The sequence below is a fragment of the Tinamus guttatus genome, unplaced genomic scaffold (genome assembly GCF_059628265.1).
Source record: "Tinamus guttatus ecotype Peru unplaced genomic scaffold, ASM5962826v1 Tinamus_guttatus_pri_ptg000547l, whole genome shotgun sequence".
Classification (NCBI taxonomy): Eukaryota; Metazoa; Chordata; class Aves; order Tinamiformes; family Tinamidae; genus Tinamus; species Tinamus guttatus.
Window position 1 is genome coordinate 425,001 of NW_028289081.1, and position 26,969 is coordinate 451,969.

General features: G+C 44.9%; 1 protein-coding gene across 6 annotated transcripts in view; it reads right to left on the minus strand.

The window, feature by feature from the left end:
• Nucleotides 1-26,969, minus strand: part of FOXP1 (forkhead box P1) — a 326,447-nt gene that overhangs the window by 31,605 nt on the left and 267,873 nt on the right. For all 6 annotated transcript variants that reach the window (XM_088534324.1, XM_088534326.1, XM_010216277.2 and 3 more), the window contains 3 exons: nt 26,241-26,400; nt 20,389-20,593; nt 4,898-5,002 (listed from right to left, as the gene is read on the minus strand). In XM_088534324.1, coding sequence (XP_088390450.1) covers nt 4,898-5,002; nt 20,389-20,593; nt 26,241-26,400 — 470 coding nt within the window. The remainder of the gene's footprint in view (nt 1-4,897; nt 5,003-20,388; nt 20,594-26,240; nt 26,401-26,969) is intronic.

A 26,969-nucleotide genomic window follows, 5' to 3' on the forward strand; every position in this document is an offset into this window, starting at 1 on the left:
CGCAAAAATTAACAAATCATCATAACTGTCTAATACATCCTGGGCCGGCTGCGGAAAAACGAGATCATTTTGGATTTATATCTGTAAGTGTGGGATTTCCTGGACAGCTAATATCCACAAACAATCAAGCGCGGAGGAGCATGAGAAAGAAGCAGCGTTGTTTCAAACTGGGGCTCCGAGTCGTGATGTTTAAAGGGCTGAGACAGGAACTGCAGCTGAAACCCAAAGCAAGTGAATTCCTTCCCTGGGCACCGCCGGACACCGCCGCGTTTCTCTTGGCCTTGCCGGGAGTTTTGAGGTCACTGGGCTTGGGATATTACAGCAAAGGGGAATCTTGGCATCACCGAAACTCTGAACATGACAAATAACTCCAATCTGCACCCATCCTTAGGGGGGAAAAAAAAAAAAAATCCCTAATGATACTTCTCTGAAGAGTCAAACCTTTTTATGAGACCTGTTGCCAATATTAGTGCCACCGAATGATCTCATCTTTCATTCTGGCTAAATTCCAACACACAATTTCATTAACCCAGGTACTGCAGGTGATAAAACTCATTTTTCCCTAAAGAGACAGCTAAAAAGTACCAGTTATACATTTATGAAGTACCAGCAATCAAAATTATGGATTTTCTAAAAGGTTTTTAACTACTTTTATTGAAAGGAAAATCGCTGTCTCAGACTTTTGTGGCACTATTGCTAATAATAAATTTTACCATTTAGACATAGCAGTAATACAGTAGACAGTGTCAATAAAAGTATGAAACAAAGATGATCCTTGTCTCTTAAGTAATGCTTTCTGATTACACACCGGAAATTATAATGTGAAACATAAACTAAGAGCACCTGAAAGTATAAAACGTAATAACGCACGACGACATGCCTCGGTTTCTACACCCAGCGTGCACAAATATTTCAGGATACAGAGCCGGCAGGCACTGGAGGTATTTTCTGGTATCGCCAGCATACTAACCATGAGATTAGAAGTATTTATGCACGCATATAAAGCTGGAATTACGCGAGTTAGTTCGAGCTCGCTAGCTCCGCGCGCTCCCGGGGAGGAGGCTGCGCGGGGGCATTTGGGATGTGATCCTCGAGACTTTGGGCAAACTTTCCTCTCCGGTGAGAGATCCCAGGTTTCACTAGAGGGCACTGTGGGATTTAGGCCACTCTGACCTCTCGTTTTTGCCAGGCGGCTATCGGAAAGGTCTTGAACTTCCGCGCAGCGCCGGCAAGGTTAATCCGGACGCCGCAACGCGGGAATTGCAAGGGCAGTTCCGCAGGGGCAGGACCCGGCACAGCGGACGGCTCCGGGCACCGGCAAACGTCGTCTCCGCAGGGATGCGGGGCCGGGAGCATCGCTGCCCGCGGCTCCCACGTGGATATAAAACATCAAGGCACATACATACATACATACAACATACGTATAGCCAGCCTCTTCTCTGCCCTGGCTACCTGCATGATTAAAAGCCTCCGTTTGCGCCGAGATGATTTCACCACCGAGCGTTTTGACATGCAAATGACAGCAATTAATGCGCTCGGAACAATTTATGATTTCCGGGCCTACTTCAACATGTATTAGCATATACCTGGTTTCTTTAATATGCGCTTTGTTTTTGCAAAACCACAAACATAGTTGCTGGAATTTCATGTGGAAGTGCTTAAGGGGTTGAAAGTTAACACCTTTGTGAGTCGAGCAGTCTCCCGGTTGCTGCTAAACAAAAGCCTCTTTGTAGGAGCTTTCTCGAAATGTTTTCTTAACATGTTCCAAGTAGTTTTAGGCAGGCAACTAAAGTAAACAAGATGTTACCATGATAAAAACACTTGTGAAAACATTACAGAGCGCACTTAGTAGTTTCTTTCACATAAGCTCTCCTTGGCGTCTTCAAAGTCAAATTTTGCAGGGAGCAGATTTGCAGCTTCCCGGTACTGCAGGGGCTCCCAAAGGTGCATGCGTGGTGTTTGGGGGAGAACTGTGATTTTAAAGGGCACAACAGCAACTGAACACATCCAAATCACCATCAAAAACAAAAGAGAAGAAAGAAAGGTAATGAAAACATATTCAATCTTATCCCGGGTACCTGCATCCCTTGCTGAAAAAAAACACTCTCCCTCCAGTAGTGATTTCCTAAGCGAGCTGCTGCATACGGGTATATACATATATGTTTATCTGCACCTAGACGTGTGTAGGTATTTTTCTCACTTTAACGGTCCTTAAGCACATGCAAATGAAATCAAGGATATAGGGTGTTTTTAAGGAAAGCCTGTGTGCTCCTGATTGCTTCTTTCGCCGCAGCCTGTGCCGGGGATCATCCTAGTTAACACACAAGCCACGTGTGCGCCCTCCAGCCTTCGCCTTGCTTTCGGGGGCTCGGGAGAAGGCCAGCAGGTCGCAGCGGTGCCACCGGACGTGTTTTTGTTTTTAGGCTCTGGAAGCATTCTGGACCATGCAGGGTGCTGCTGTTTCATTAGGCTTAGCAGAAGCCCCTGCTGCTATCAGTTAGCGCTAACTGATGCGACATCGCATGATAACCAATGGCTGATAGATTAGAAGAAAAAAAAAAAGAAAAAAAAAAAACAGCCCAACACTAAAACTGCAACTTATTTCAGAAAGAAATAGGGAAATAAACGCATACAATAGGCTGTGTATCTGCTGGTTCTGATAAGCATCCTCCTGTTGGCTGTGAGTGAAAGACAAGCAGGATCGTTATTTGTACAGTATTTATCTTTGAAATCAAGGGCCCTGTGGTGTACCTCACCTTGGGAACAAACACTACAGAATGATCACAGAAGAGTGTCAAATCTCTGGTTTTGATTTACCAACAGTTATGATATTTCTTCCTCAGGAGGAAAAGAAATGAACCATGTTTTAGACCTGTGAGTCCTTTTTTCTCCCTTTACTGCAGAATCATTTTATTGGCATACGGGGCTTTCATTCCACATATAACTCCTCTTTGCTTTCTCTAAGAGGCCTTTTTACAGAGGTAAGTGAAATTAAGCAACGCTTAGCTGCTGCATGGGCTGGGTCTTGCTTTGTAAACGGCAGCTTTTCTCTTAAGGAGCTGACAGAAAACCTTTGTGGATTATATAAGTACCAGAAACAAACTTAAAGCATCTACCGATTATCTCTTCATCGCAGAATGAATTTTCATAAATGCCAATATAATTTAAGGATGGGTGCTCCACAGGAGACTTGAAGAAATGCTCCCTTCCTGACAGTGTCAATAGGCTGCCCAGGGACATTCATTTTGCCATTTGTTCTGGGTTAAATATCACCCCAAACAATGCAACTTCATCTGGAGCAAGCTTCTTGCATTGTAGAATTTGAATAATGAGAAAATTTACACCGGTCAATGGGTTTAAGAAAGTCGCACAAGATATTTCCATTGAAAGATTCCGAAGGGAAAGGGAAACAAATTTAAAAATTAAAAAAAGGATGCTTTGAAAGGGTAAGTGATAAACAAAAATTTGGAACTAGGAGGAGATGAAACCATCTCCTGCTGAGGAGCACTTCACCTCCAGCTTAGGCTTGTGACGGTTTTCAGGCTACATCTACCTCTCGACGGCTCTCAGCATCTCCTCCGGGGGAAATGTCAGACTTGGTCCACTCATTGAAGCGGCTTAAAAATATCAAAGGATTTTTGACTCTATACATAACCACATCGAGGAGCACACTGCACCCCAAGAAGTCTCACCAAAACCAGCAGAATGATGGGGATGATGAGGAACAGAGGATACCACCATGGCAAGAAGAGATGACACGTGATGACCTTGTGGGACTACGACTACTCCAGGATCTAAGGCTATCACAGCACCCTTCCTGGTGCTAAAACGTCATAAAAATCTGAATTGTTTCAAAGGTCTAAATGCTATAGTGTAGCATATGAATATGAATGAGCTGGCAAGTATGTAGAGATTAGCATTTATTTCACTTAAGTGAACAACAGGATGAATTAAAAGAAGAGAGGCCACCCTTCATGGAAATTTATGACTAGCACCTTCTTATTTTGTAATCCTCTTGTAATGAGAGCCTTCTCATTACTCTATCATCCCTTATTGCCAATATATGCTCATGCTTGGACCCAATGCTGCTCCTACTGAATTCAGGAGGATTTTTGCCAGTGATTTCAGTGGAAGCAGAACTGGCCCATTCTGTTCCGAGAGCAAAAACCTATCTGTAGCTCAGATACAAGAGACATCCTCTCACTTGCTATCTTCCTCTCCTCCCTTACCCTCCAAAAATCCAAGGAGTTGCCTCAGAAGGACGTAACTAAGAGCTGGGGGATTCCTTCAAGAGGCAGGAGCAGAATTAAGCTGCGTGGAGGAGCTGGGCTGTCTCTCCTCCCCTGCCTTGGATGCTTGCGCTACCGCACACCATGTGCGCGACGGGCTCCTTGGCAGCAAGGAACGGTCTGCAGCAAACTGCAGGGGCCCAATTAATATAATTACAGCTTATTTTTAGGAGTTTAGACTTTGTTCATTAGTTACTTATTTGACACAAATTAAATTTCACGTGATACTCTGCAATGCTCTGTTCAATTACGACGCTAATTTCAGACTAGATTTCTAAATTAAAGTGAAACCAAGGTTAAGTCAAGGTTATATTATTTACATTATCAGTACTGCAACTTAAAAAAATAATAATAATTAAAAAAAAAAGCGGGCTGCAGAATTGCCAACACTGTATTTTATAGCAATAGACTGTACAAGACCATACTTTCCCCACAGGGATAATTTACTATCCCCTGCTAAAAAGTTCTTGGGCCTGATCCAAAAGCCACTGAAGTTGAAGGGCATTTTGCGTGGACTCCCGTGGGCTTTGGATCAGGCCCCCGTTGGTGACACGACGCGCAGACATGCTTCCCGCGCGGCGCGGGCGGCGCCAAGCAACATTCCTTACTTGAGGAACGACTGGAAGTCTTCGCAGACGGCCTCGCAGCCCGGCCATTTGCACACGCCGTGTCCGTAGAGCGGATGGCTATGCGAGTGCTCCTCGTGGGATAAACTGCGGGAAAGAAGGAGAGCAAGGGCTGTAACTGCACGGATTCACCGCCACAAACACCTCGGGACACCCTTTCATCCCGTGGTACCCAGCTGATCTGCCCTTTTCTTTTCAAAACAGAATTAAATACCATTTGCAGCGAAGCATGTGTCATTCGTACTTAGCTACCCTCCCACATTTCATTCATTAATTAAAAGCTTTGTATAGAATTTAAATCAACATGGACAGGGGGAAGAAATCATTTGACAGACCTGCTTAATATTTTGGTGAGAAATTTACGAGCATTGCATATTTACAAGCCAACTTCATTAGGATGAGAAGTCATCCCCTTACAGCAATGTATTCTTAAAACACAGCAGGACCTGGACCTAAGGCCTTCCATGACACCATGGAAAGAGGAAAAGCACTGGGTCTGCAGTCCCGCTTTCCCACCACATTATCTATATATAACTATATGTCTATACATAGATATATACTTTCTTTTTTGTCTTGCAGGATGTTGTGGGATTTTTTTGTCTTTTTGTTTTGTTTATTTATTTGCGCAAGCACAGCCTTTTTGTATCCCAGTGAAAGGATTCAGCAGCATTCTCAAAAGTGAAATGCATCGTGAGAAGGGGACCATGGCAGGGCTCCTCAGCGCGAGGGGCCAGCGGGGGCTCTCGACCCCATGAAGATCTGGCAGAAATGCCCCTAAGCTTCCTAACCACCGAAACCCGGGTTAAAGCACAAATCCTGGCGCACACGAAGGGGTTAATCCTTCAGCGGGATTCCAATCAATACGTAATGATTTGGCTGCACTGATCCCAGTCATGAGACCCTTTGATCCAGGCCATGTGGTGCTCAGGGAAATGTATCTGTTGTACTAACTGATGAACCATATTCTAAAATATCTTCTTTTATTCAACTTCTGCATGGAAACTTCTTAAGTAAAGGAATTATTTTTGCAACAACTTCCATAATCTTAGATGACTTTAAACGTAAAAATGTCAAAATAATATTAAAATCCCTATTTTATGCTCGCGCACATATCTATCTTTCATAGCAATCTTTTTTGCTAGAGTATGCCTGTGCCATATTATGAACTTCAAACATACACAAAGGATATGAACACATACCAGCATCTAGGTGTGGTTTTATGACTTATTTTAGCCCGGCTTACAGGTAACGTTATGGATAAACACCTACTTTTTGCTATTTTATGCTTATACACATGTGGAAATGCCATTTATTCCTGTTCTGTAATATTACTTGCCTGTGTAGTGTAACAAAATTTTATTTTTGTATTATTTCTTAAGCACATAGCAAGTCACTGTGGAACATACTCCTGCGATGCTACCTCACATACAGAGAAGCTGCATGAAAAATTCCTGCCAGACCCAAACTGTGGTTCTGACTGCTTCTAAATAGTTCTTAAAGTAAACATATATTCACACATATATACAAAAACACTCACACATACACGTGCACACACACAAACCCAGCAAGTTTGTTCCTTAAAAAGAAAAATGAACCTACAAAACTCCTCTTGCAAAGGCTTTTTCTGTAAGGAAATACTGTAAGGAAATAATACAAAAATACTGCACTGGTTTAATGTAATCGGTTTTTAAAACACGCAAGCAGGGAGAAGCTCTGTCTGATGAGTTTTTAAAAGAATAAAGGCACCAGTGCTTTCCTTACAAAGAAATGCGAAAAAAAAATAAGCTCTGCCACCCATTTCATCGATGGTTGAGGGATCGCTGCTCGCTCAAGCCAGACAGGCTGGACGTCAAACGCTCTCTGTACGTGTCAGAAGAAAATAACTGGGGAAATAACGACAACCAAAGCCCTGCCTGTGCTACCAGTGTGATTCACCAAAACGCTGGTTTCTGCTGCAAAGCCAGTTATGGGAGTTCCCTTTTTCTCCTGAATAAACCGCCCTCCCTCCAGCAGGGTAGCAGGAAAAGCAGGAGAAGCCCAGGCTCCTCTGAAGGCCATGAAGACCAGGAGAGGAGCAGTTTCAATGCGTGGGACAACTCAAAAAACTCAGCATGTTCATTTACACCATGAATGTTCCCATATGCCAAGACTCCTAGAGAAAGGCCACATGCCCTCAAGTAAGGAGCGAGTCCTCAGCAGCTCTACAGCCCTGTACATCTCACTGTATTGGACTGAAACCCCTGGCAGGGTTTTTTCACGTTTCCATGCAACAGCCTAAAGGCTATGACCAAGCCAACAGCAGGAATCCTACACAGGTTGGTATTTCTTTCCTAAATCCAAGTGTAAATCTCTTGGCTTTCCAAGGATATTGTGCAAGGCAGGACATGGTAGGCTGGTCTTGTGGCCAAGGAAGTTGACCAAATGACCAATAGAGCATCCAGCTCAGCTCCGCTGAGGATGTCCACCTCTGGGGCCATCAATAACCACAAAGCCTGGTGTTGACCATAAACAGGAACTTAAAAGGTCATTTTGCTAACAGGATGCTAAGCACAACATACTTAACACCTATACATTTTCCATCACCATTCAGCAGAAGCCCAGCAATTTCTGAAACTTGGCAAAGGTAGATGCTTTCAAGAAGAAAAGAAAACCCCGTGTTTAAAGAAAAAGCAGTGGGCAGCTGGTCACGTTGCTGCTAGTTTTTACCATCTGAGACTTTTTCAGCAGTGCATTTTGGTGATCTTATGTGTCAGTACCAGGTTACTGCTATTTTAGCCATGTCACTCTGGATGACCTCACAGATGACACTTGCTCAGTGACAGATCCATAAGAAATACCTCAAAACAAAACCAAGGGCAGTGTTATACAGACGAGGGTATAACATGGGAAGGATCCAGACATGGCAATGAACTGAGAGCGCTGTTTCCCGTTAGTTCATCTAAGCACTCGCTTTGTTTACGCAAATAGAGGTGGAAAAGGAAGATTTAAATCCAATACACAAGCAAACAGTTTTGTGGGCACAATATAAACATATATTTTTAATTGCTCCATAATATTTTGCCTGTATGCAAGCACATTTCCCAAAATCTGGATGCATCTCCGATCTCCCTGCCTGCAGCAGTATTTCAGAAGGCCAGAACATTGGCAAGCACTAGCCAGTTTGGGGTCTGTTTGATTTCTAATGACACATTAGAGTAGGTGTTTGCTTCTGTCACCCTCTCCTTCCCAAGGAGGCCTATTCCTGGTAGGGGATTGGGGAGTTAGCACTAGTTAGTGGAAGCGATTTTTACAACAACAGGTAATTTTCAAAGTAATAAAAGGATAAACAGAGCATTTTGCACCGTGCATTCCTGAGGCTCAGTAACATAAATTGCTGCAGATCTCCAGAAGCCATGGAAGCAAACTCGCCATGCCCTCCAACAACTCCCCTTGTGCCTGAACAGCACGAGTCCCTCACATCATCACAGCCGATGAACTTCCGCAAAGGATCTGCTATGCCACGGCCCACTCACGTTCTGGGACACGGAACCACACGCGATGGAGAAACCACAGACAGCAAAGCCCAGAGGAGGAGCCAGAAGGGCAGGATACCCCAAAGAGACAGAAATGCTGCAGGTGCCTGTGACAACAGTGACCGAACACCAGCAAGAAAGCTGTTGGTATACCTGGTTTTATTCAACCCCTACTACCAACTGGGCACCATGCTTTGAAACAGTGGCAAAAAACTCACGGGCAGATACAAAAACCAAGCAAGCAGGAGCCTCAGTAACAATATTTCTGCCACACGGCAGACTGTATTTTAAATATTCATGACGCTGACATACTTCACATTGCACTGGATCTTTTCCACATCTGCTTGGGCCAGCAATCGTTGCCAGAACACAGGGGGAAGCTGATGATACCAAGAAGTCTCCTTGATTTTCCTCGCGCAGTTAGGAAGCATCTGCTCATGCTCTGCATATGACCGAGTGACCTGCACCCAAAATCAGCAGAATGGCCTTTTTTTGGTATTTGATCTGAACTCAAGCAGGACAGTTTCCATTTTATTGGTGGATGAAGCTCGGCAGAATCAGGGCCTTCAGTAAAGGTGATGGCTCTCACAGAGCGTTTTACTTGGACTGTATGTTTTGGGTTACTTTTTAAGCCCATCTTTTCCCTCCTTCCCTTCTGCTTTAGACCACATCTAGATCTAGGACTGCAAGAAGCTCATCAAGCCCTATTGGAAGTAACAGGAATGGTAGATTACATTTTAAAAGGATGATGCCAATTTAAGATAAAACGGGTAAAAACTAGAGCCTACAGGCTGAAATCCTGCAGGATTTCCCAGAATCACAGAATGGTTGAGGTTGGGAGGGACCTCTAGAGATCATCTAATTCAACCCCCCTGCTCAAGCAGGGGCACCTTTCTTCACCAAGATCAGGCAAGATACAGAAAAGATGCTCCTACCAGCACCTCTTACCATCTCTAAAGATAACAACATCTTGTCTCTTCCTTGGAGCAATTTTCCATGAATTTACACAAAAATAGCATTTCACCCAGTTTGAACGAGCGTGCACCTCTAATGAAAAACCACATCGACGCGGCATTGCCACTGGCACCCAAGGCCAGGAAGGCCTGGGAATCGCTGCGTGCCGGGCGCCCGCTCTCCTCCAGTTCCCGCTGTCCGGAGCGGCAGCGGGACCAAGACCTAATCTGGCTCCCAGCCCTCCCTCCACCCGCTGCAAGAGCAGAACCAGACTGGGTAATTGCAACAATCATCTTCTGCTTTTAATCTACAAACTGATGTTTTCGATTTAAAGAGGTATATATAGCACGATTAAGATACTCTCAATGTACTATATACCTCTTCAGTGGTCATCCCCCACTTTTGAACCTGCACAGAGCAGCCACAGGCTCTGGGCTGCCCCTGTCCTACATAATTTCCTGAGAGGAATTGAGCGGACCCTTCAAAGAAGCGTCCATTGCAAAAAAAGAAAAAAAAAAAAAAAAAAAAAAAAAAAAAAAAAACCACTACCACTTATCTCATGTGGAAGTTCCATCCCTGCACTTCAATTTACCATTAACGAGTTTCTTTACTACTTAAAAAGATCACTTTTTTTTTTCCCTTTTATTTCAACTTTGTGCCTAGCTACTACAGTGAAAAGTACATCAAATGTACCTGGACACACATGATTTGAAACGCTGGATTTTCAGTTCCAGCATTGCTAACTAATGAGAACAACTTTTTTTTCCCCTCTTCCCCTTTGTAGCATCCCTTCATGAACTTACACACCATAATCACATCCTCCTAGAGCCTCTATTTTTCCAGAGTGTAGATCTTTAATTCCCTTTAATCTGTCTTCATAGCCTATTCCCTCCAACCCCTTTATCATCTGAGCTGTTCTCTTCTGTATTTGCTCCAGTTTCTCTTTATCCTTCCTGCCAGAAAGTAGCCAATTGTACATCACACTCTAATTGTGGTGCAACTGGTTTTGCATAATGTATAACAGGGAAGAGAAAAAAAAAAAAGAGGACTCGAAGGCAACATATATGTTTATACCTCCCATGACGTGTCTACCTTTTTAGCCAAGACGTGGCCCAGAAGGTCCCACCTTAATTCCGCAGTCCCTATTACGCCTCAGCCCTTTCCCATGTAATTGATGCTAAGCAGCGGATGTGTCATTTCCAACACGCAGTTTGGAATTTTTATTTCCTATCTGCACTACTTTCGACTTATCCTTGTTAAATCTCATTTTATTCCTCTCTGAGCAGTCCTCTAATTTATTCAGATGAAAAGGGACTGATTCAGTATCTTAGTTTAATTAGGAAAAAAATGTGATCCTACCACTTTCTTCGTTCTCCCACCCCATAGCGATTTCCAGGCCCGCGACGCCGCTGCTCCCACACACCCAGCTCTCGGGGCAGGCGAGGAGGCGAGCGCGAGGCTTTGGCCCCCGTTCAGGAACGCTTTTAAGAAACGCTCAGCTTTGAAAAATACAGGATTACACCTTGGTCTTCACCAGGACCGAGGTGTAAAATTACAAACAGCCACACGCACTTGGCACAAAAGGCCTTGTTTGCCAACGTTATTTTACTGTAACTTATATTCTGTTGTTACACTTGAATTTATAGGAAATGAAATCCCAGCAAAACGGGATCTATTCTTCTTTAACAAAACAGTTGCATTCCGCTACATTTAGGGCAGAGGCAATTCTCCCACCTTCACACAGACTCATCGTACATCATGGCCATGATTAACCCGGCCTATTCACTGCAGTATTTTCCACCAGGCGACCACCACATTGCAGAGAGGCTGGAATTGGGCCTTCCTCCATGCACTACTCCCTAAAACAGCGGTGTTCTGAAAAACACCCAGAAATTGATGCCGGTAAATTACTGCTAGGATGGAGAAATACCATTAAATCGGCGATTTAGCACGCGCTGCCTCCGCAGGCGGCTGCCGCGGGGAGCGCGCGGAGCGGCGCCGGGAGCGCGCGTCCCCAGGGAAGCGCGCGGAGCCGGAGCTGCGCAGGTAGCGCAAACAGCATCTGCCGCCGCAGGTGCCGCGCTGCCTATTTGTTTGTGTTTACTAAAAGCCAGAACAAATAGCTGCAGGAAAGTGGGGAAAACACTTGGCACCACAACGAGGGATGCCAGCGTAGCCATAAAACCCTGTTTGCGGGGCTCGGTGCCACAGGTCCCCGTGAGAACTGGGAAATGGGGGAAAAAAAAAAAAGAGATTTTAGAAAAAGGTATAAAAGTGCATGGACATATACAGCGTTTGCTGCTTTGCACCATGAGTTAATTCGGGGAATGAAAAACAGTGAGAAGGTTTCTTGCAAGGGAGGCTTCCTGCAGGGAGACCCGGAGCCAGCCTGCAGCACCTACGGATCAGCCCACAGCTCCAAGGATAAACAGGTGCCACCACGAGCACCTCCGTCCGGGTGGGGGTTAATATCATTATTCTTACATCGTTATGTTCTTATATATTTCCCCCCTTTTCCCTCTCCACTTTATCCTGCGTTCCACAGTAAAACAAACAAGCACAACGCGGGTTGCCGAGAGTGGGAAAAAATCGACTTTTTCCACTCCATTGGCCACAGCACCCACAGGCACAGCTACAATGTCTGCCCAGGAACGGGACAGCTTGCCATATGGATGCAGACACCGAACAAGCTGTACAACTCCTGGCGACAAGTGCCTAGGGGACTGTCCTATATTAGCACCACCTGTGCCGGGGAAATCGCGCTCCGCGGATGAGGCGGTATTTCAGGAGCCCTCGCGATGCTATTTTTGAGTGCGTGCACACAAAAAATAGAATAAAAGGAAAATTGCAGTTAAAAGAAGGCTCCGGCCAGCGTGTCTGTTGCTCGGCTCCCGAGACGCTTTCCCGGAGGAAGAGTTATCTCCTTCATTCACGCGGCCCGGGCTGACAAGCTGCAACGCGTATTAGCAGCCTCCCCGCCTGGGCTTACCCCATTGTCTTAATGAGAAGAATACACTTTATAATGCGCACATGCCTCTCCTCCGCATAGAGAAAGAAATAATAAATCCCCACCCCCTTAAAAACGCCAGCGATATGGAAAAATACCTGTCTGGATTACACAAATCTTGCTCAGACCCAGGCAGCAAGGAATAAATTACGATTTTACTCGGGCTCCATCCCCCGGCCCTCAAATACGCGGCAGGTAGAGTTACGCATCGCATTAACAAATTATTTGATTTCAAAGTGCATCGCGCCACTTTGAAAATATAGCCCTGTCTGACCAATATAAAGGAGTTCCAGATTAGCACAAGATGTTTGGGGGGTTGGAGAGAAGGGAAAAAAGGTCTGAGCGGTACCTCGTGCTCAACGAAAAGAGATTTCCTCCTCTCCGAACAGGGAGAAGAAAAAAAAAGGAAAAAAAAAAAGAAAAAAAAAGGGATGCCAAGGAAAAGAAAAGTAAAATAAATTGAATTAAAGAAAAACGTTGTAAAGCGAACATTACAACCTGGGAAAAATGATGTCATTTTATTGAAAAACTCATTTTTTTCCATTAAACCATAGTGAAACGGATAAAGTTTATACAGTTTAATGGTGGAGTTTTACTTTAAATGCTACTCAATATCTTAGCGGTACAATATAACATGATATAACAGCTGTCATACTAACTGCTTGATTTTTATTGAACAGCAGAGAAAACAGTCACACAAAAATCACCTAACTTCTCCTCCACTTTTATGGCATTTTCAAGGGTGTTTCTTTTCCACTCTCCGGCTGTGATATGTATGATAGAAAATAAAACGGCTCTTCATTAGCTCCCTGTCTGGCTCTTTAGGATAGCGAGGTTTCCAGAGCAAACGCTGAGGAAGGACAACTTGCACACAGGAGGATATAAAAATACCGGGAATCCACGGTGCAGTAAACCAAAAACAGGTCACTTTTTAAGACTACTACATAAACACCTCTAATAAAAGAAGAGGACAAAGTTTTCATTGGACTTCAAGTATTTAGACAGGAATGCTTTAGTAAAAGTTTAACTGCAAAGTGCACGCAATTAACAGAAAGCCATCAGCTATTCCTCTGGTATGTAAAAATAGCATTAAGCTGTATTAAATGCACATGTAAGTATCTCGGTTGCAAGAAAAGGGAGGAGATATGCAAAGCACTCCGATATCAAACAATGATCTGTCGGCCAGATGGAGGAATAAAACAATACATATGCTAAAATTTGGAAAAGTTCTGCTACGCGTCTGCCAAGGCTCACCCAATCTATTTTAAGTGCTTTTTGATACATGAGCTTGGAGTTTGGAGCTGTACGGCGGGGCGGCACTGCCTGTGACCAGGAGCCGCTGGACTGCCCTGGTGGCGCGTGGGGACCGCGAAGCCGGCGCTGCCGATCCCCTCCCTTCGCACCGTCTGCAGGGGAGCAAAAATTAACCAGGATTGGCTCTTCGGGGATCAGCGGAACCATCCTCTGAAATGCGTAATTTCATTAAGGAGCTCAGCACAGGCGGAGGGGACGCGGTCTCGTGAGAGCGATTTGCGGAGGGGACGGCAGTGGGAGCAGAAATGCAGAGGACAACATGCACCCAAGCTTGACAAATGAGAACAGCAAGAAGTTCTTGATGAGGTTAAAGCCAGAGATACGCAATGATAGCTCTGAGTCACGGTATTTTCAGAGCTGATTACAGAGAAGAGTGACGCAGGAGGACAGAGCCCCGAGAACCCCAGGGGAACTGCTCTTCTGCGAAGAGGGTGCCGGCTGGAGACGGCAGCGGGATGCTCCGAGCCGGATTTACTGAGGAGCACAAGGTTCCTTAGCCATGGCCACCAGCTGAGGACCTTGAGTCATCATGCACACTGAGTGTTTTTCTGAGAACTTCAAGGCATTTAGCAGGAAAAACATCCACATTTTGCCCTTTCCTTGAGCCTGGCCATCCTGCCGACCTTGGGAAGGGCCGTGGCAAGCAGCCACTCAGTGAGGAAGACACCTTCCTCCTCCAACCCTTCCACCATAAGTTCCTCCATCTGACCCACAAACAGTGGAGGGGAAGGGCATGCACCTGACAGGTACAAGTCCCAAAGCACATGGAGAGAGAAGGCACAGAGACAACCGCTCAAGCTTCCTCTGTGGCCACCCAGAAGGTGAAATGCCCTGGCTCCACTCCCAAAGGTGACAATACCTTCTGGGAGGAAATGTTGCAGAGAACCCTTTGTTTTTTAAAAGGGGCAATGGATTTGAGCTAAACTCATCTAGGAACACTCAAAACTCTGCCGATGAAGAATTGCAACGAGCAAGAACCAATGGCATGGAGCAACCGAGGGAAGCTGACACGGATGAGCAGATTTGAGGCTGGCACCAGTGCAGAATGGATGCCAAGGACTACACAACAACGGAGGCCAAGAGAGGATCAGGCCCTGGGAGCATATGGACTGTAGGCTGAACTGTTTCATCCCGAGCATTAATAATGGATCAAAATCTGTAATTCTTAATTGTGTGCTGAATCCCAGTGCCCTCATCCAAGGGCCCTGGGATTTTGATGGAGGATCAGCTGGCATGTGAGAGAACAACAGTCAAATCCAACGTGTTAAGCCTAAACAGCAGATCACTGGCCTGCCATGCCATCCCTCTCATTTCCTTCCAGAGCTTTCTCAATACTCCTTCCTCCTGAGATGCTGGCAAGAAAAAAAGTCATTTAAATATCTCCTTGTTTATTCTATCTATTTTTCCTACGAGATGGCTGCTTCCTTAAGTGGAAGGACACGCGTCAATTATGGCAGGAAGGGGAATGAAGACACCAGAAGTCAAACACGGGATGAAGGATGGAGAAAGGCCTCTTGGACGTACAGTCTTTACCTCCTGTGGCAGCAAGGGCAGAGTTTCTAGCGGGTTTGAGGGACTCCCGTGTGTGCAGGGCGAGGGGCTTGCAGACCTCCTGCTCCAGCTCCCACTGGAAGGAGCTCTGCCCACCCTAACGGAGCGGTGAATCCTGCTACACTTCGCTTTCCGAAACCTACTGCAAACGGGATATTTCTATACATGCACATTTCAGGATTCACCAATACTTGCCAGGTTGGGAAGTCAGTAATCACCTGAGGTGACCACATGTTCACCAGCTTTGTTTTGCAGTTGGTCTTCACAAAATAACAAAGCTTTCTCTAACCAAGATGTGGTGCAATGACACTAAAAAGGGGGTCCCGTCCTTGATGTTACTAAGCACAACAGCTGTACTTCACTGCCTCCAGTTATTTATTTACCTACTTACATAGAAAAAACACTGGTTACTGGAGAAACCCAAATGCTGATAAGATGATGAGAGGTTTGCATGCTGGCTGATGGTCTCACTTTCACTTATCCTGAGTGAATACAAGTATCTATAACTAAATATTTCCCTTAGGGTACTGATGACTGAGGTATGTTTATTGCATTCAGTGAATTTATATATATAATCAGCACAATAAACATTATTAAATTGTCTGAGTAAAATCAAAGCATGAAACACACAGTCAGTGCTGAATTCTAATGATGCTGAATGCCCATGATTGCATGGGGAAAGGATCTTAACAAGCCTTGATTTGAGCTTTGGCATCCGCCTCACAAATCACACGAAATGTTCTCTCTTTAATAGTGCTGAATATTGATAAATGTCTCTGCACGGCACAACAGGGAAGTTGGTCTCTATTGGCAATCTTTACCAAAGTGTGTTTTTTCCTTCTCTACACTCAAGGGTTTACCCTGAATGATTTAATTATAATTTTCCTTGTGTAAGACAAATTAAAGAGGAGAGTAGGAGTGTCATACCAGAGCAGATTATTTATCTCCTTAACAGATTGCTGTGCACCAAACCCCAGAGCTGCTGCTACTTACAGAAACTGGGCAAAATGTGGGACAAAAGCATAGAGGTAATATACATTTAAAGCTCAAATGAAGGAAAGCATTAACCCTTTATTTGTAGCTGGAATTGTTCCATTTCTGCAAAAGCCATACACATCTAGCACTTGAATCCCATGCGCAGCAATGCTGCCATCCCAGACCCGCACCCACAAGCACAGGATGCCTCCTGCTTCCACATGTATTAAGTCAATTGGATTTGGGTGCTCGCATGCTGTTATTTGCCATAAAGACGTTTTCTGTCACGCAGTTGCAGCTGAGCTATACACGGCCGACGCTGTGACCCCAGTGTCACACGCCGGTGCCAGCCCTGCCCTCTCCGGCAGCCCGCAGAGCACTCACACTTCTCACTACACACTGCCAGGCTGGGCATGGGCACGGGCACACCAGCCAGCCAATTATTCTATTTCTCCTGCTATTTTACAACTCTTGCTTATAACTCAAATGTGTATTCACCCAACGCGTTCAGCAGGGCTGCTGCTCTCCGGCTGCTTTATACAGGTGCTTATAACCTTGCTGAAATCGAGGGAGTTGCTCCTGCTTTGCAGATCTTTCAGCAACCTCCAGATCTGAGCTATGGGATCAGTAACCCCATAAAACACAGAGCGAACGATCCCAGTGACATGTGCCAGAGGATGGACGATTATAGTAACTCCCACACGACCAGCCTGTGTCCTGCAGGCCACTCCTGCTCCAAAGCCCAAGGGGCAGGGGGGAAAGCTCCACTTTACGGCACCCCCTAAAAGTTAATGTTACCTGTATATGATAATTTATTGCTGCTGGGCAGTCATTATGATGTGGTTGTGGTTAACTGTTAGGACACTTGCAGCTTTTACTATGTGCTTTTTATTGTTGTTTAAGTCTAAATAAATAGCTCCTGGTCGTGTCAGACCAAAGCTAGCAGCAAACTCCACCAGTGTTGCACTCCATGTGCTCTGTCATCAGCCAAGTGACTTTTAAGCTAGAGATAACTGCACTAACACTTGCTGCACTGAAATGGCACTCAGGGATCTCCGAGTCAAGAGCAAGTCTCAGAGCAGCTCAACGCTTTTCCCAAGAAAACGCTACCTGCAAACGGACAAGTTTTGCCTTCTAGGCCCTTCAGAGAGGTTGCTCTTCATCTCCGGGTGACAAACACACTAAGTTGTGCTCAGGAAAGAGCAGGAAAGCTGATGGAAGAGCAGCGACCCACGCGCTCAGCAACAACCTGCCGGGCCAGGCCAAGCTGCCGGCGTGTGCAGGGACATGCAGAAAGGTCCATACCTCATAGAATCATAGAATGCTTAGGGTTGGAAGGGACCTCTAGAGATCATCTAGTCCGACCCCCCTGCACACGCAGGGTCACCTAGAGCATGTGGCACAGGACTGCGTCCAAGCGGGTTTTGAAGATCTCCAGAGAAGGAGACTCCACAACCTCTCTGGGCAGCCTGTTCCAGTGCCCTGTCACCCTCACTGTTAAGAAATTTTTCCTTAAGTTCCTATGGAATTTTTGATGTTTCAGCTTCCGGTCATTTCCTCTAGTCCTATCAGTGGCCACCACTGAAAAGAGACCATCACCGTCCTCTGCACTCCCTCCCTTGAGGTATTTATATACACTGATTAGATCCCCTCTCAGCCTTCTCTTCTCCAGGCTGAACAGGCCCAGCTTCCTCAGCCTCTCCTCATAGGGCAGATGTTCCAGGCCCCTGATCATCCTTGTAGCCCTGCGCTGGACTCTCTCCAGCAGCTCCACATCCCTCTTGTACTGTGGAGCCCAGAACTGGACACAGTACTCCAGATGCGGCCTCACCAGGGCTGAGTAGAGGGGCAGGATCACCTCCCTCGACCTGCTAGAGATGCTCTTCTTAATGCAGCCCAGGATCCCATTGGCCTTCTTGGCCACGAGGGCACACTGCTGCCTCATGGTCAACTTGTCGTCCACCATGACACCTCCCCTGCAGCCCTTCAGCAGTCCCGGTTCACCTCAACTTGGGCAGTTCCACAAACCTTGTTGTATTACATACGTCCTCCTGCACCATCTGGGCACAGGGAAATACACAGACCACACTCCAGCTCTAGCCAAGTCACACTCCAGTCAGACCCACAGTTATTCGTAATCTTCACCTTTGCAATCAAAAACTAACTCAAATCCCACATATGCCTAGGCTCTCTCTTCTGCAAGCACTCCCAGTTCCTGTGTGCTTTCAAATCTACACAGCACAGCTCATCTTTCCCCCTGCTCACCACCAGCCCCAACGCCCTGACGGCAGCTAAATCCCCTTCCAAAGGGGAAGTCAGTGCAACGCAGCTAAACAAGAGGAGTTTGTATGTCACATGAAATGCAGGCAGGCACCACGATGCCTGATGAGACTGCAACAAAACCCCTAAGTGCATCAGCAGGCATTCGTCGGGGTGCTGGCTCCTGCTCTGCTGATGGACACAGATGTAATTCAATCACTGCAGCAAATGGATGGCGTAAGCCTGCCATGTACCAAACAGCCCAGGGAAAGCAAACTCCACAGCCCTCTTACTTGTATTCCTAAATACACTTAGTTTTGCATTTTGATATTGAGGAGAACTCAGTAGATATTAAGCAAAGCATAACAGCAAGCTTTCACAAGACACCTCTCAGTGCAATGACTGAGGATTTTAAGTCTTCTAACCTAATAGAGTCTCAGGCAATACTGTGGCATGTTTACACTTTCCTCATTAATTTATTTGGAACTTCACTAATAAAAGCATATGTATCACCTTATTTGTAGAGCTGAATTGCCTTCGGGCTGCAATTACGCAACAGCCCTCAGACACACGGATTTCCAGTTCTCCTTGACAGTGTACAGAAAGCAATTTCTTACTTCAGAACAGATTCATATGTTTCCACTGTGTTTCAAACTAAACAGCAATGGCATATTGTTTCCTTGATTAGATTGCCATTAGCAGACAGCACATGCATCTATTCAGTGAGAGATCTCTTTCACTGCATGGGTTTTTGTTTTATAAACTGAGTAAGAAAAACATAGATTAAAAAAAATGCTGGAAAGTCATAAACCCATCTTGCTCAGCTCTATGTGCAGCAAAAACCAAATTTAACTGTTTAACAAACATCAAATTGTTTTTAGCATCACACACAAGACTTTATGACAACCATGTCCTTGTCACCTCCACGCATTATAAATGCATACGCTAATGTTCTCCCACATGTCCTTGTAATGGGTATAAAATGATGCCATATACATTATAATATCAAAACAGCTACACTTTTAAACGCTGGGTGTGTTCTTCTCTAAAACCATCTTTTCCAACCAGCACTATTTTCTTAATATTAGAAAGATGTAAGAGGTATTTATATAACTTCCCTATCAATCTACTTCCAGATCACCAGAAATATAAATTCTATGGCTTAAAAATTCCATTACCCTGTTTCTAATGAATGAAAGGAGGACAGAAAGACAAAGCCATCAGTTTCCATAAAATCCAGCCCTCACTAGTGTCTGATATAACATTGCTAGATGGGCAAGGGGGCTCTCCTGAATGCAAAGCACCTTGTGCTGCTCCGCGGGCAGCCACGGCTCCACAGCCGCCCTTCCCTGGAGCGGCCATGGGAAGCAAATGCCATTGGGGCTGTTTCCCCAAACCTGCCCGACAGCAGGTTCCTCAGACCCCCCCAAAAGAATGTTTTAACAACTTTAGCCCAGCAAGTGCATATCAACTCAAGAGCCAAACAACACCGACTGCTTAATTTTATCCGCACTTGGAAACACGCACATTATTTTGCAGAGGAACTCGAATCTAGTCTGTTGGGCAAAAGCAGATAACGCAGAAAAAAGACAAACATGTTGCACAATAAGCCCTAAAACTTGACCAAAACGCACGTGACTTGTGGCCAAATACCCAGGAGCGACCGACTCAAGACCTCCTACCTCTAATGCATTCAAGGGCGACACCAAGAAGCCTTAAGAAGCCTTAAAACATCTTATACTCATCGTATGATTTTTCCCCCTGCCGCATTATTCAACACGCTGCTAATTAGTCAGTGGCGGCCACTTGGACACAATTAGGAGGAAAAGGAGCGAGCCCAGGGGAGGCTCTTCCGCACGGCAGAGGAGACGACCAAGCGCCCGCGTTGCGCCAGCACCTACCTCTCCCGCTTCGGAGTGTGCACCGAGAGCTGCCCGTTGGTGGAGGCGTGCGGGTTGATGAGCAGGGAGGTCTTGGAGGGCGCCGAGGACGACACGCAGCTGGTGGAGAGGTCCAGGCTGCTGTGGTTGTTGCTGGCCGCCTCCTCCGCCGGGTGGGAGCTCGTCACCTCCTTCCAGAGCTGCTGCAGCTCCGCTGGAATCATGCCTGAAACAAACAAATTGGATAATTAAATCAATTAACAGCTAATTCGGGCCGTCTTCAAACAGTAATTAAATCACAGAGTCAGTAAACAAAGCCTAGCGTGAGTTTTGGGTGCACACGCATACATCTAGTATTATTTATGTTTTAATAACTTAGGGCTAATGCTGAACAAGTTAGACCACCTGCTAAATTTGCTAGTGCCTGATCTAGACTATCTGTTAAAGGGAAAATCCCATGGCAGGGGGACACAGGGATCCACGCAGAGCAGCACCTTGGTGCATCCTGTTAATTCCTATTGCTTTGGGTGATTTGGGCTTTTCAGAGCCCCCATGCAAGCAAATATCCCACTGACGGCCCAGGCAACCTGACAGCAAGGGTGACCATGGGCTCGTCTGCAGGAACTCCAGAAATATGTATTTCAGTATGTATTTTAGGGAAAGCAAATACTTGCTAATTTTTAAAAGGAAGGTCTTAGGCAAAAAAAAAAAAAAAAAAAAAAGCTGTATACTATTATGACAACACAAACTACAACATGACTAATTTTGTGCTTGAGTTTTAAATGATGACAAATAGCTTTGTTATTAAATACAGTTTTTATTAATCACTTTTAGACATAAATTATGAATTCATATTGTCTTCCTGAAATGCTTTTCAAATTTTAACAGTCAAATTGATTATACTATGATTATTTCATTAACACACCTATCTTTCTCATTAATTTTGGTTTCTCAAACTGCTCACTTAATTGATGGATGTGTCTGCTGAAAAACTGTGTAACTTTCTATACAAGTAACACTATTATTACTGTCATTTCTTAGATCGGTGCTAATGAGCCATTCAAAACTAAAATGAAAACATAAAATAGGCCTGGAGAAATCAAGAAACTTGAGGGTTTCATCGGGTCTAGATGGACACCAGGTTTGGGGCATTCCTGCAGTTTTCAATAAATTTCCCAAGCGAAAACTTTGTAAACTCCAGTGGGGCCCAATGCACGCAGCCACCTGCACGCGGCCACCAGCCTGAGAGCCCTGGGATAAAAATCAGGTTTGAGACGTATCAAATGAGAAATTCTTTAATCGAGGACTAATTCAATGCTCTTTCAGCAGACCATGGGGAGAAGAAAGAAGAAGAAGAAAAAAAAAGACAAGAAATAGAGCAGCAGAGATGAATTGCTTAAAAATTCAGGGAGAAAAAAAAAAAGAAAAAAAAAGTCATAATCGGTGTGTTTTTAAAGAGCCTGTTTGAGATTATTTGGCTGTGAGTTCATTGTTTCAGTGTATTGCGACACTGGAGCTATCCTAAGGAAACCTGCCATTTTCTGAGCGACGAGCAGCATCAAACAGACATGTATCTCACCAAACCTAAGGTATCGAGGAAGAGAGGGGGGGAAAAAAAGAAAAAAAAAAGAAAAAAAAAAACAAGAAAAGCAATATGCATTATATTCATTTGAAACACATAATAAAAAATGCCAAGGTCTAAATTTAATTTATTTTTGTCATTTAGAATACAATGGATAGATAATCATCTCAACGTGATCAGCCAAACATCTTTACTTTGCTAAACTGTTAAAGATTTTAATTATGCTAGCTTTGGAGAGCACTGGTCTAATGAGGCGATAGACTCCAGAGAATCTAAGTGGTTAAGAACTGTGAAATGAGTCTGATAGGATTTTTTTATATTCACCGTGGATCGTTTGCATATCAAAGAGGAGTAAATTATTGCACGACAGACCAATAACCTTCCCCGCCTTTCCGAGAGTAGCATTAACAAAAACAGTTGGTCTCCGGTAACAGTTCAGTACAAAAAATATAATAATGCTAAACGCTTAAGTATCTACAATTAATATATAGTGTGAAAGAGGCTTCAGTTTATATGTTGAGCGATCAGATATTCCTTGGACACCTCCATTTCTCTAAAGCCGCTGCCCCTTCGCGAGAAGCGGACGCCAATTATATTTTGATGGATTTTGTCCCAAAAGAGCATTTAGTTATTAGACACATTCAATTATTACTGCTCCCCCTGAAATTAAGCCCGGCGCAAATTAAACAAAGGGAAAGGTCAGTACACAAGCCCGTGTCCTGTTTTGCTCTATCCGGGCTATTATTTTCCAACACCTTGCGAGGTGACAGCGCGGGGGTATTTTTAGCCCGCGCGCTTGACAGGGCTGTCTGCGCGCGAACAATTACCTGCGCCGCCGCCGACCCCTCCGCCGCTGTTTACCCAATGGAAACAATAGTGAATAGACTCGTCTGTTGATGATAACGTATTGATAGGGGACCCTATGAGTCGACACCTATTTTTATTTTTGAGAATAAGCAAATAGAGAAAGAATAACTGCCCCCTCCCTTTTTCGCCACCCCCTATCTATATTTCGTAGACAAGTGGATTTTTTTTTTTAATTGGAGAACTGGCAGCATCAACTCTCCTTGTTCCCCCCTTCTTGCTCTCAGCTTCACTCCTCTCGCAGGTGTTTTTGGATTTATCAATGCTTTAAGCAAAGCCTACAAGTGTTACAGCTAACAAAATACACATAAATAATATATGGCCTATAGTATATTGTCTATATGCACACACATTAAATATTATATATAATAAACACATTAATATAATTTAAATATAGTATTATAAACGTATGTATATATTATATGTCAATATTATAGTCACTATTATAATGTAAAATAATATTTTTTATATATATATAGCTCTCTGCAGAACCTCTAACACAGAAGAGGTTCCTTCCAACTTACTATATGAGTGCAATTCATATTAGTTATGAGAACTATACCATTTATTGGGAGAGAAATGAAAAGCATCAAAATTGTGGAAAAAAAACCGCTGGATATAAGAAGGTTGTTAGTTGGGAGTCATTAGTGTTAACTGCGCTGTCATAGGCACAAACACACCTGCACCCAACTGGGTGTTTAAAAAATGACCACACTGCTCACATCACTTGATTAGGAAAGATTTAATAAGAGAAGCTCTCCTCTTTCCCCAAATACTGCTCGTTTAAAATAACTCTGCAGAGAGTTCCTACCTAGCCTGGCAGATGCAAGGTACGCTCATTACTCATCAGGCAAACCAGTTAAATAAAATAATAGAACAAATGATAAAAGCAAGTCAAATAGATCATGAACACTTGCAATAAATTATAAAATTTACTGTTTAACAGGCTGATTTTAATAGCAAGAGCTAAATTTTAAGTCAGCTTCCCAGAACTGTGGTGCAATCACGTGTGATCACCATTGCTTGTGCTGCAACTTCCGAAGTGCAAATAACGGGATGTGGACGTGTAACTGCCTCATCTAGGAGAGCGATCGGGCAACCAGACGCCTCCGTCCTATTATTTCCACTCACTAGTGATCTGAAGTGCGATTTGCAGTTTCATTTTAGAGATACTAAAGAACTAGCTCTGGCAGCTCCGAATACTGCTGAAATGAGGCTTATTTTTAAATTGCTACCGTGCTCAGATGTAAAATCTAGATTATAGATGTGTCTAAATACAAAACAGCAGAGATTACACAAATGTAACATTAAAGGATGTGCTATATTGTGTAAGACAATAGGGAAGCATTGAAACCAAGATATGGCTTTAAACAATGTATTAGTTCCAAAACCATAACAAAAAAAAAATCACTTAAAAAGTGGCATTTTCTCCTCAGAAACATTTATTATTATTACAGATAATAAGAATAAAAAGCAAAATGCTTTTAACTGAATTCATAGCTACATTTAACTAGTGGGATTTTTTTTTTTTTTTTTTTTTTTTTAACATGCACGTTTTCAGTATTTGTCTAAGTCTTGCAAACTGTTCAGAAAACAAAAGGGGATGATATATGATTTTTTTTTCTTTAAATAAGAAGTGTCCATTACCAATTATTTTAAACTATAGCCTGGCTCTTCATTGCATTTTTCAGGACAACTAGTCCCGTTCATTACGAAAGAAAATGTAGGCAGAGGTTTAAAAAATGTATGTTGTGGGGACAGGTGACAGATTACTGCTCGCGGAACTCAATTTCCCAACCCCAGGTATCGCCGGCGCGGAGACAAACCGAGTTGCTCAACCTCCTCGTGTCCTTGTACCTCCATACCCAGGTGACCATGTTCAAGCAAGCAGAAAGTTGATTTAAACCTCGTAATGACATCAGTTTTAAGCCACCGTCTCTCCCATGGAAAAAAATAGGGCCGTGCTGCTGCCCGCCCCGATCCGGCGCGCTCGGCGCCGCGGCGGGCGCTTGCCGCTCGCTTGCCGGCCGCCTCGGCCTCGCAGGCCCCTTGGTCTGTGCGTGCGTCGCGCACGCGGGGACCCGCCGGGTTTGGAGCGCGCCGGGGACGGTCGGTCGCGCCGTCCCGCTCGCCGTATCAATCACTGCCAGCGCTGCTGAATTACCTACCGGTGTCTGCGACGTGTTCCCGCGCAGATTACACTTCATGCATCACCACATTCATTTCGCTCGCATTACACATGAGCGTGTCTTGTCACTGCCCAATTGCCCTCCTTTGGACAGCTTAACTGATGCTCTGTACAGTGAACCTTACCGAGCAAACTTAATAGCAGAGAGGAGCGGGGGGAAGAATTAGCAAGGTCGGAGCCAGAGTCACGCGGGTGGCTCAGAGCAGCTCACGGTGCTCCCAGTAATGCAGCCCAGGGGCAATTAGCATGTTGCAAAGTTTTGCTGGTACAAATGCATTACCTTACATGCCTGTTTTTTTTCCTCCCAGACTCATTTCATGCCTTCTCACTGTTGCTATATGGTTTAGCAACCAGTAGCAGCCCTAAGGACGCTCTGAAGGCCCAAGAGCATCCAGCAGAGGTGACTCATGTTGGTGAAGTGGGAGGCAAAATTTATCATGGGGGGCAAGTGAAGAGGCAAGATTATTTGGAAATACCAGCATAATAGTTTCACAGACCTGGTCATCCCTGAGCCACGCCAACCTGGAACTTGCCTTAACAGAACAGCCAGAACTTGGGCTATGCTGGTAAAATGCCCAAGGATGATCCAGGGTGGAGAAAAAAACAACAATAAAAAAAGCACACACAAGAAAGTAGAGGGAATAATAATAATAATAATAATAAACCTACTTTGTAATCATTGTCAAAAGTATTGCAGAGCAAAAAGTAGTGACTCCTTGCTGAGTGCAAGGCTAAAGAAAGATGAAGGAAGATGTAACACTCAACAGTGCTCGTGTTTAACTCCATTAAAATTAAATGGAGTTAATCCCAATTTGCCTCAGCGTGGAGGGAAGAATGGAGCAGGGATATATATAGGCAGCGAAATGAAGGGCACGTAAACAGGCATGGAGAAGAGACGCTGCCACCTTTCCCTTTCAGCTGCGGGAAAGGGCAATCAAATTTCTACAGCGCACGTCTCGGAGTCCTTCCTCACTTGACTTCTTGCCAAGGATGGAACTAGAAAGGGCCGAAAAACATACTAAAAAAACAGAAGAAAAGGAAAAGCTGCTCTCACGCTATCCAGTGCGAAAAAATCTAGTAGGGAGCCTGCTGCAAAGAACTTCATGGCTGGGTTAACAGCATCAGCAGCTTCGTGCTGGTGGTACCAGGGCAAACTGGGACCAGGTAGGGAGATACTGGACACGCTGAACCCGCCCTCCAAACCCCCCGTCGCTGCTGGCAGAGCCCCCCTGCACGTACCTTGCGCGAGGGGCTGGAGCGGCAGCGCCGGCTGGCCGGGCTGGATGGTGAGCAGCCCTTGGCGCTGCAGGGACAGGAGGTGCTGCTGCTGCAGCTGCTGCATCTGCAGGAGCTGCTGCTGGAAGGCCAGCTGCTGCGTGGCCACTTGCTGCTGCTGCGGCTGCAAGACAAGAGCGACGACAAAATAATGCACCAAGACAGAGAAAAGCCTTATTAAGGGTTAGAGAGCTCCTGGGCTCAGCACCCTTCAAGCCTAGGACTGCTGCCACCCGGGGTAAGGAAAGGATGGTGAGCAAAGGCCATCTGGCATCAAAGATGAGGGTACTGGTGTTAACCATGGGGCTGCAGCTGATTTCCACCTCTGGAAGTACTTCCAGCCCTAAACCCCTCTTGTAATTCCCATTAAACATTTATTGGGCAGTCCGGGTTCTCTGTGCTACCTCTGTGCATGTGGTTGGGCCTTTCCTCATCAGTGACGAAAGCAAACACCCATGGGGGCTGCCAAAACTGGGGTAATCCTTGGGATCAGCAAACCCCAAGTCACATTATGCCACCACATCACACCAAAAGGTGATAGAAAACCATCCTGTCCCATGCTTGCTTTGCTCCTGCAAACGCAACTGCCTTATAGTATGGTATAATAATTCCTAGTATTTTGTGCTCACTCTCCTCTCTTCAGCCAAGCAACTATATTTCCCGATACGCTCGGGATTATTCCGTGCTGTGTTT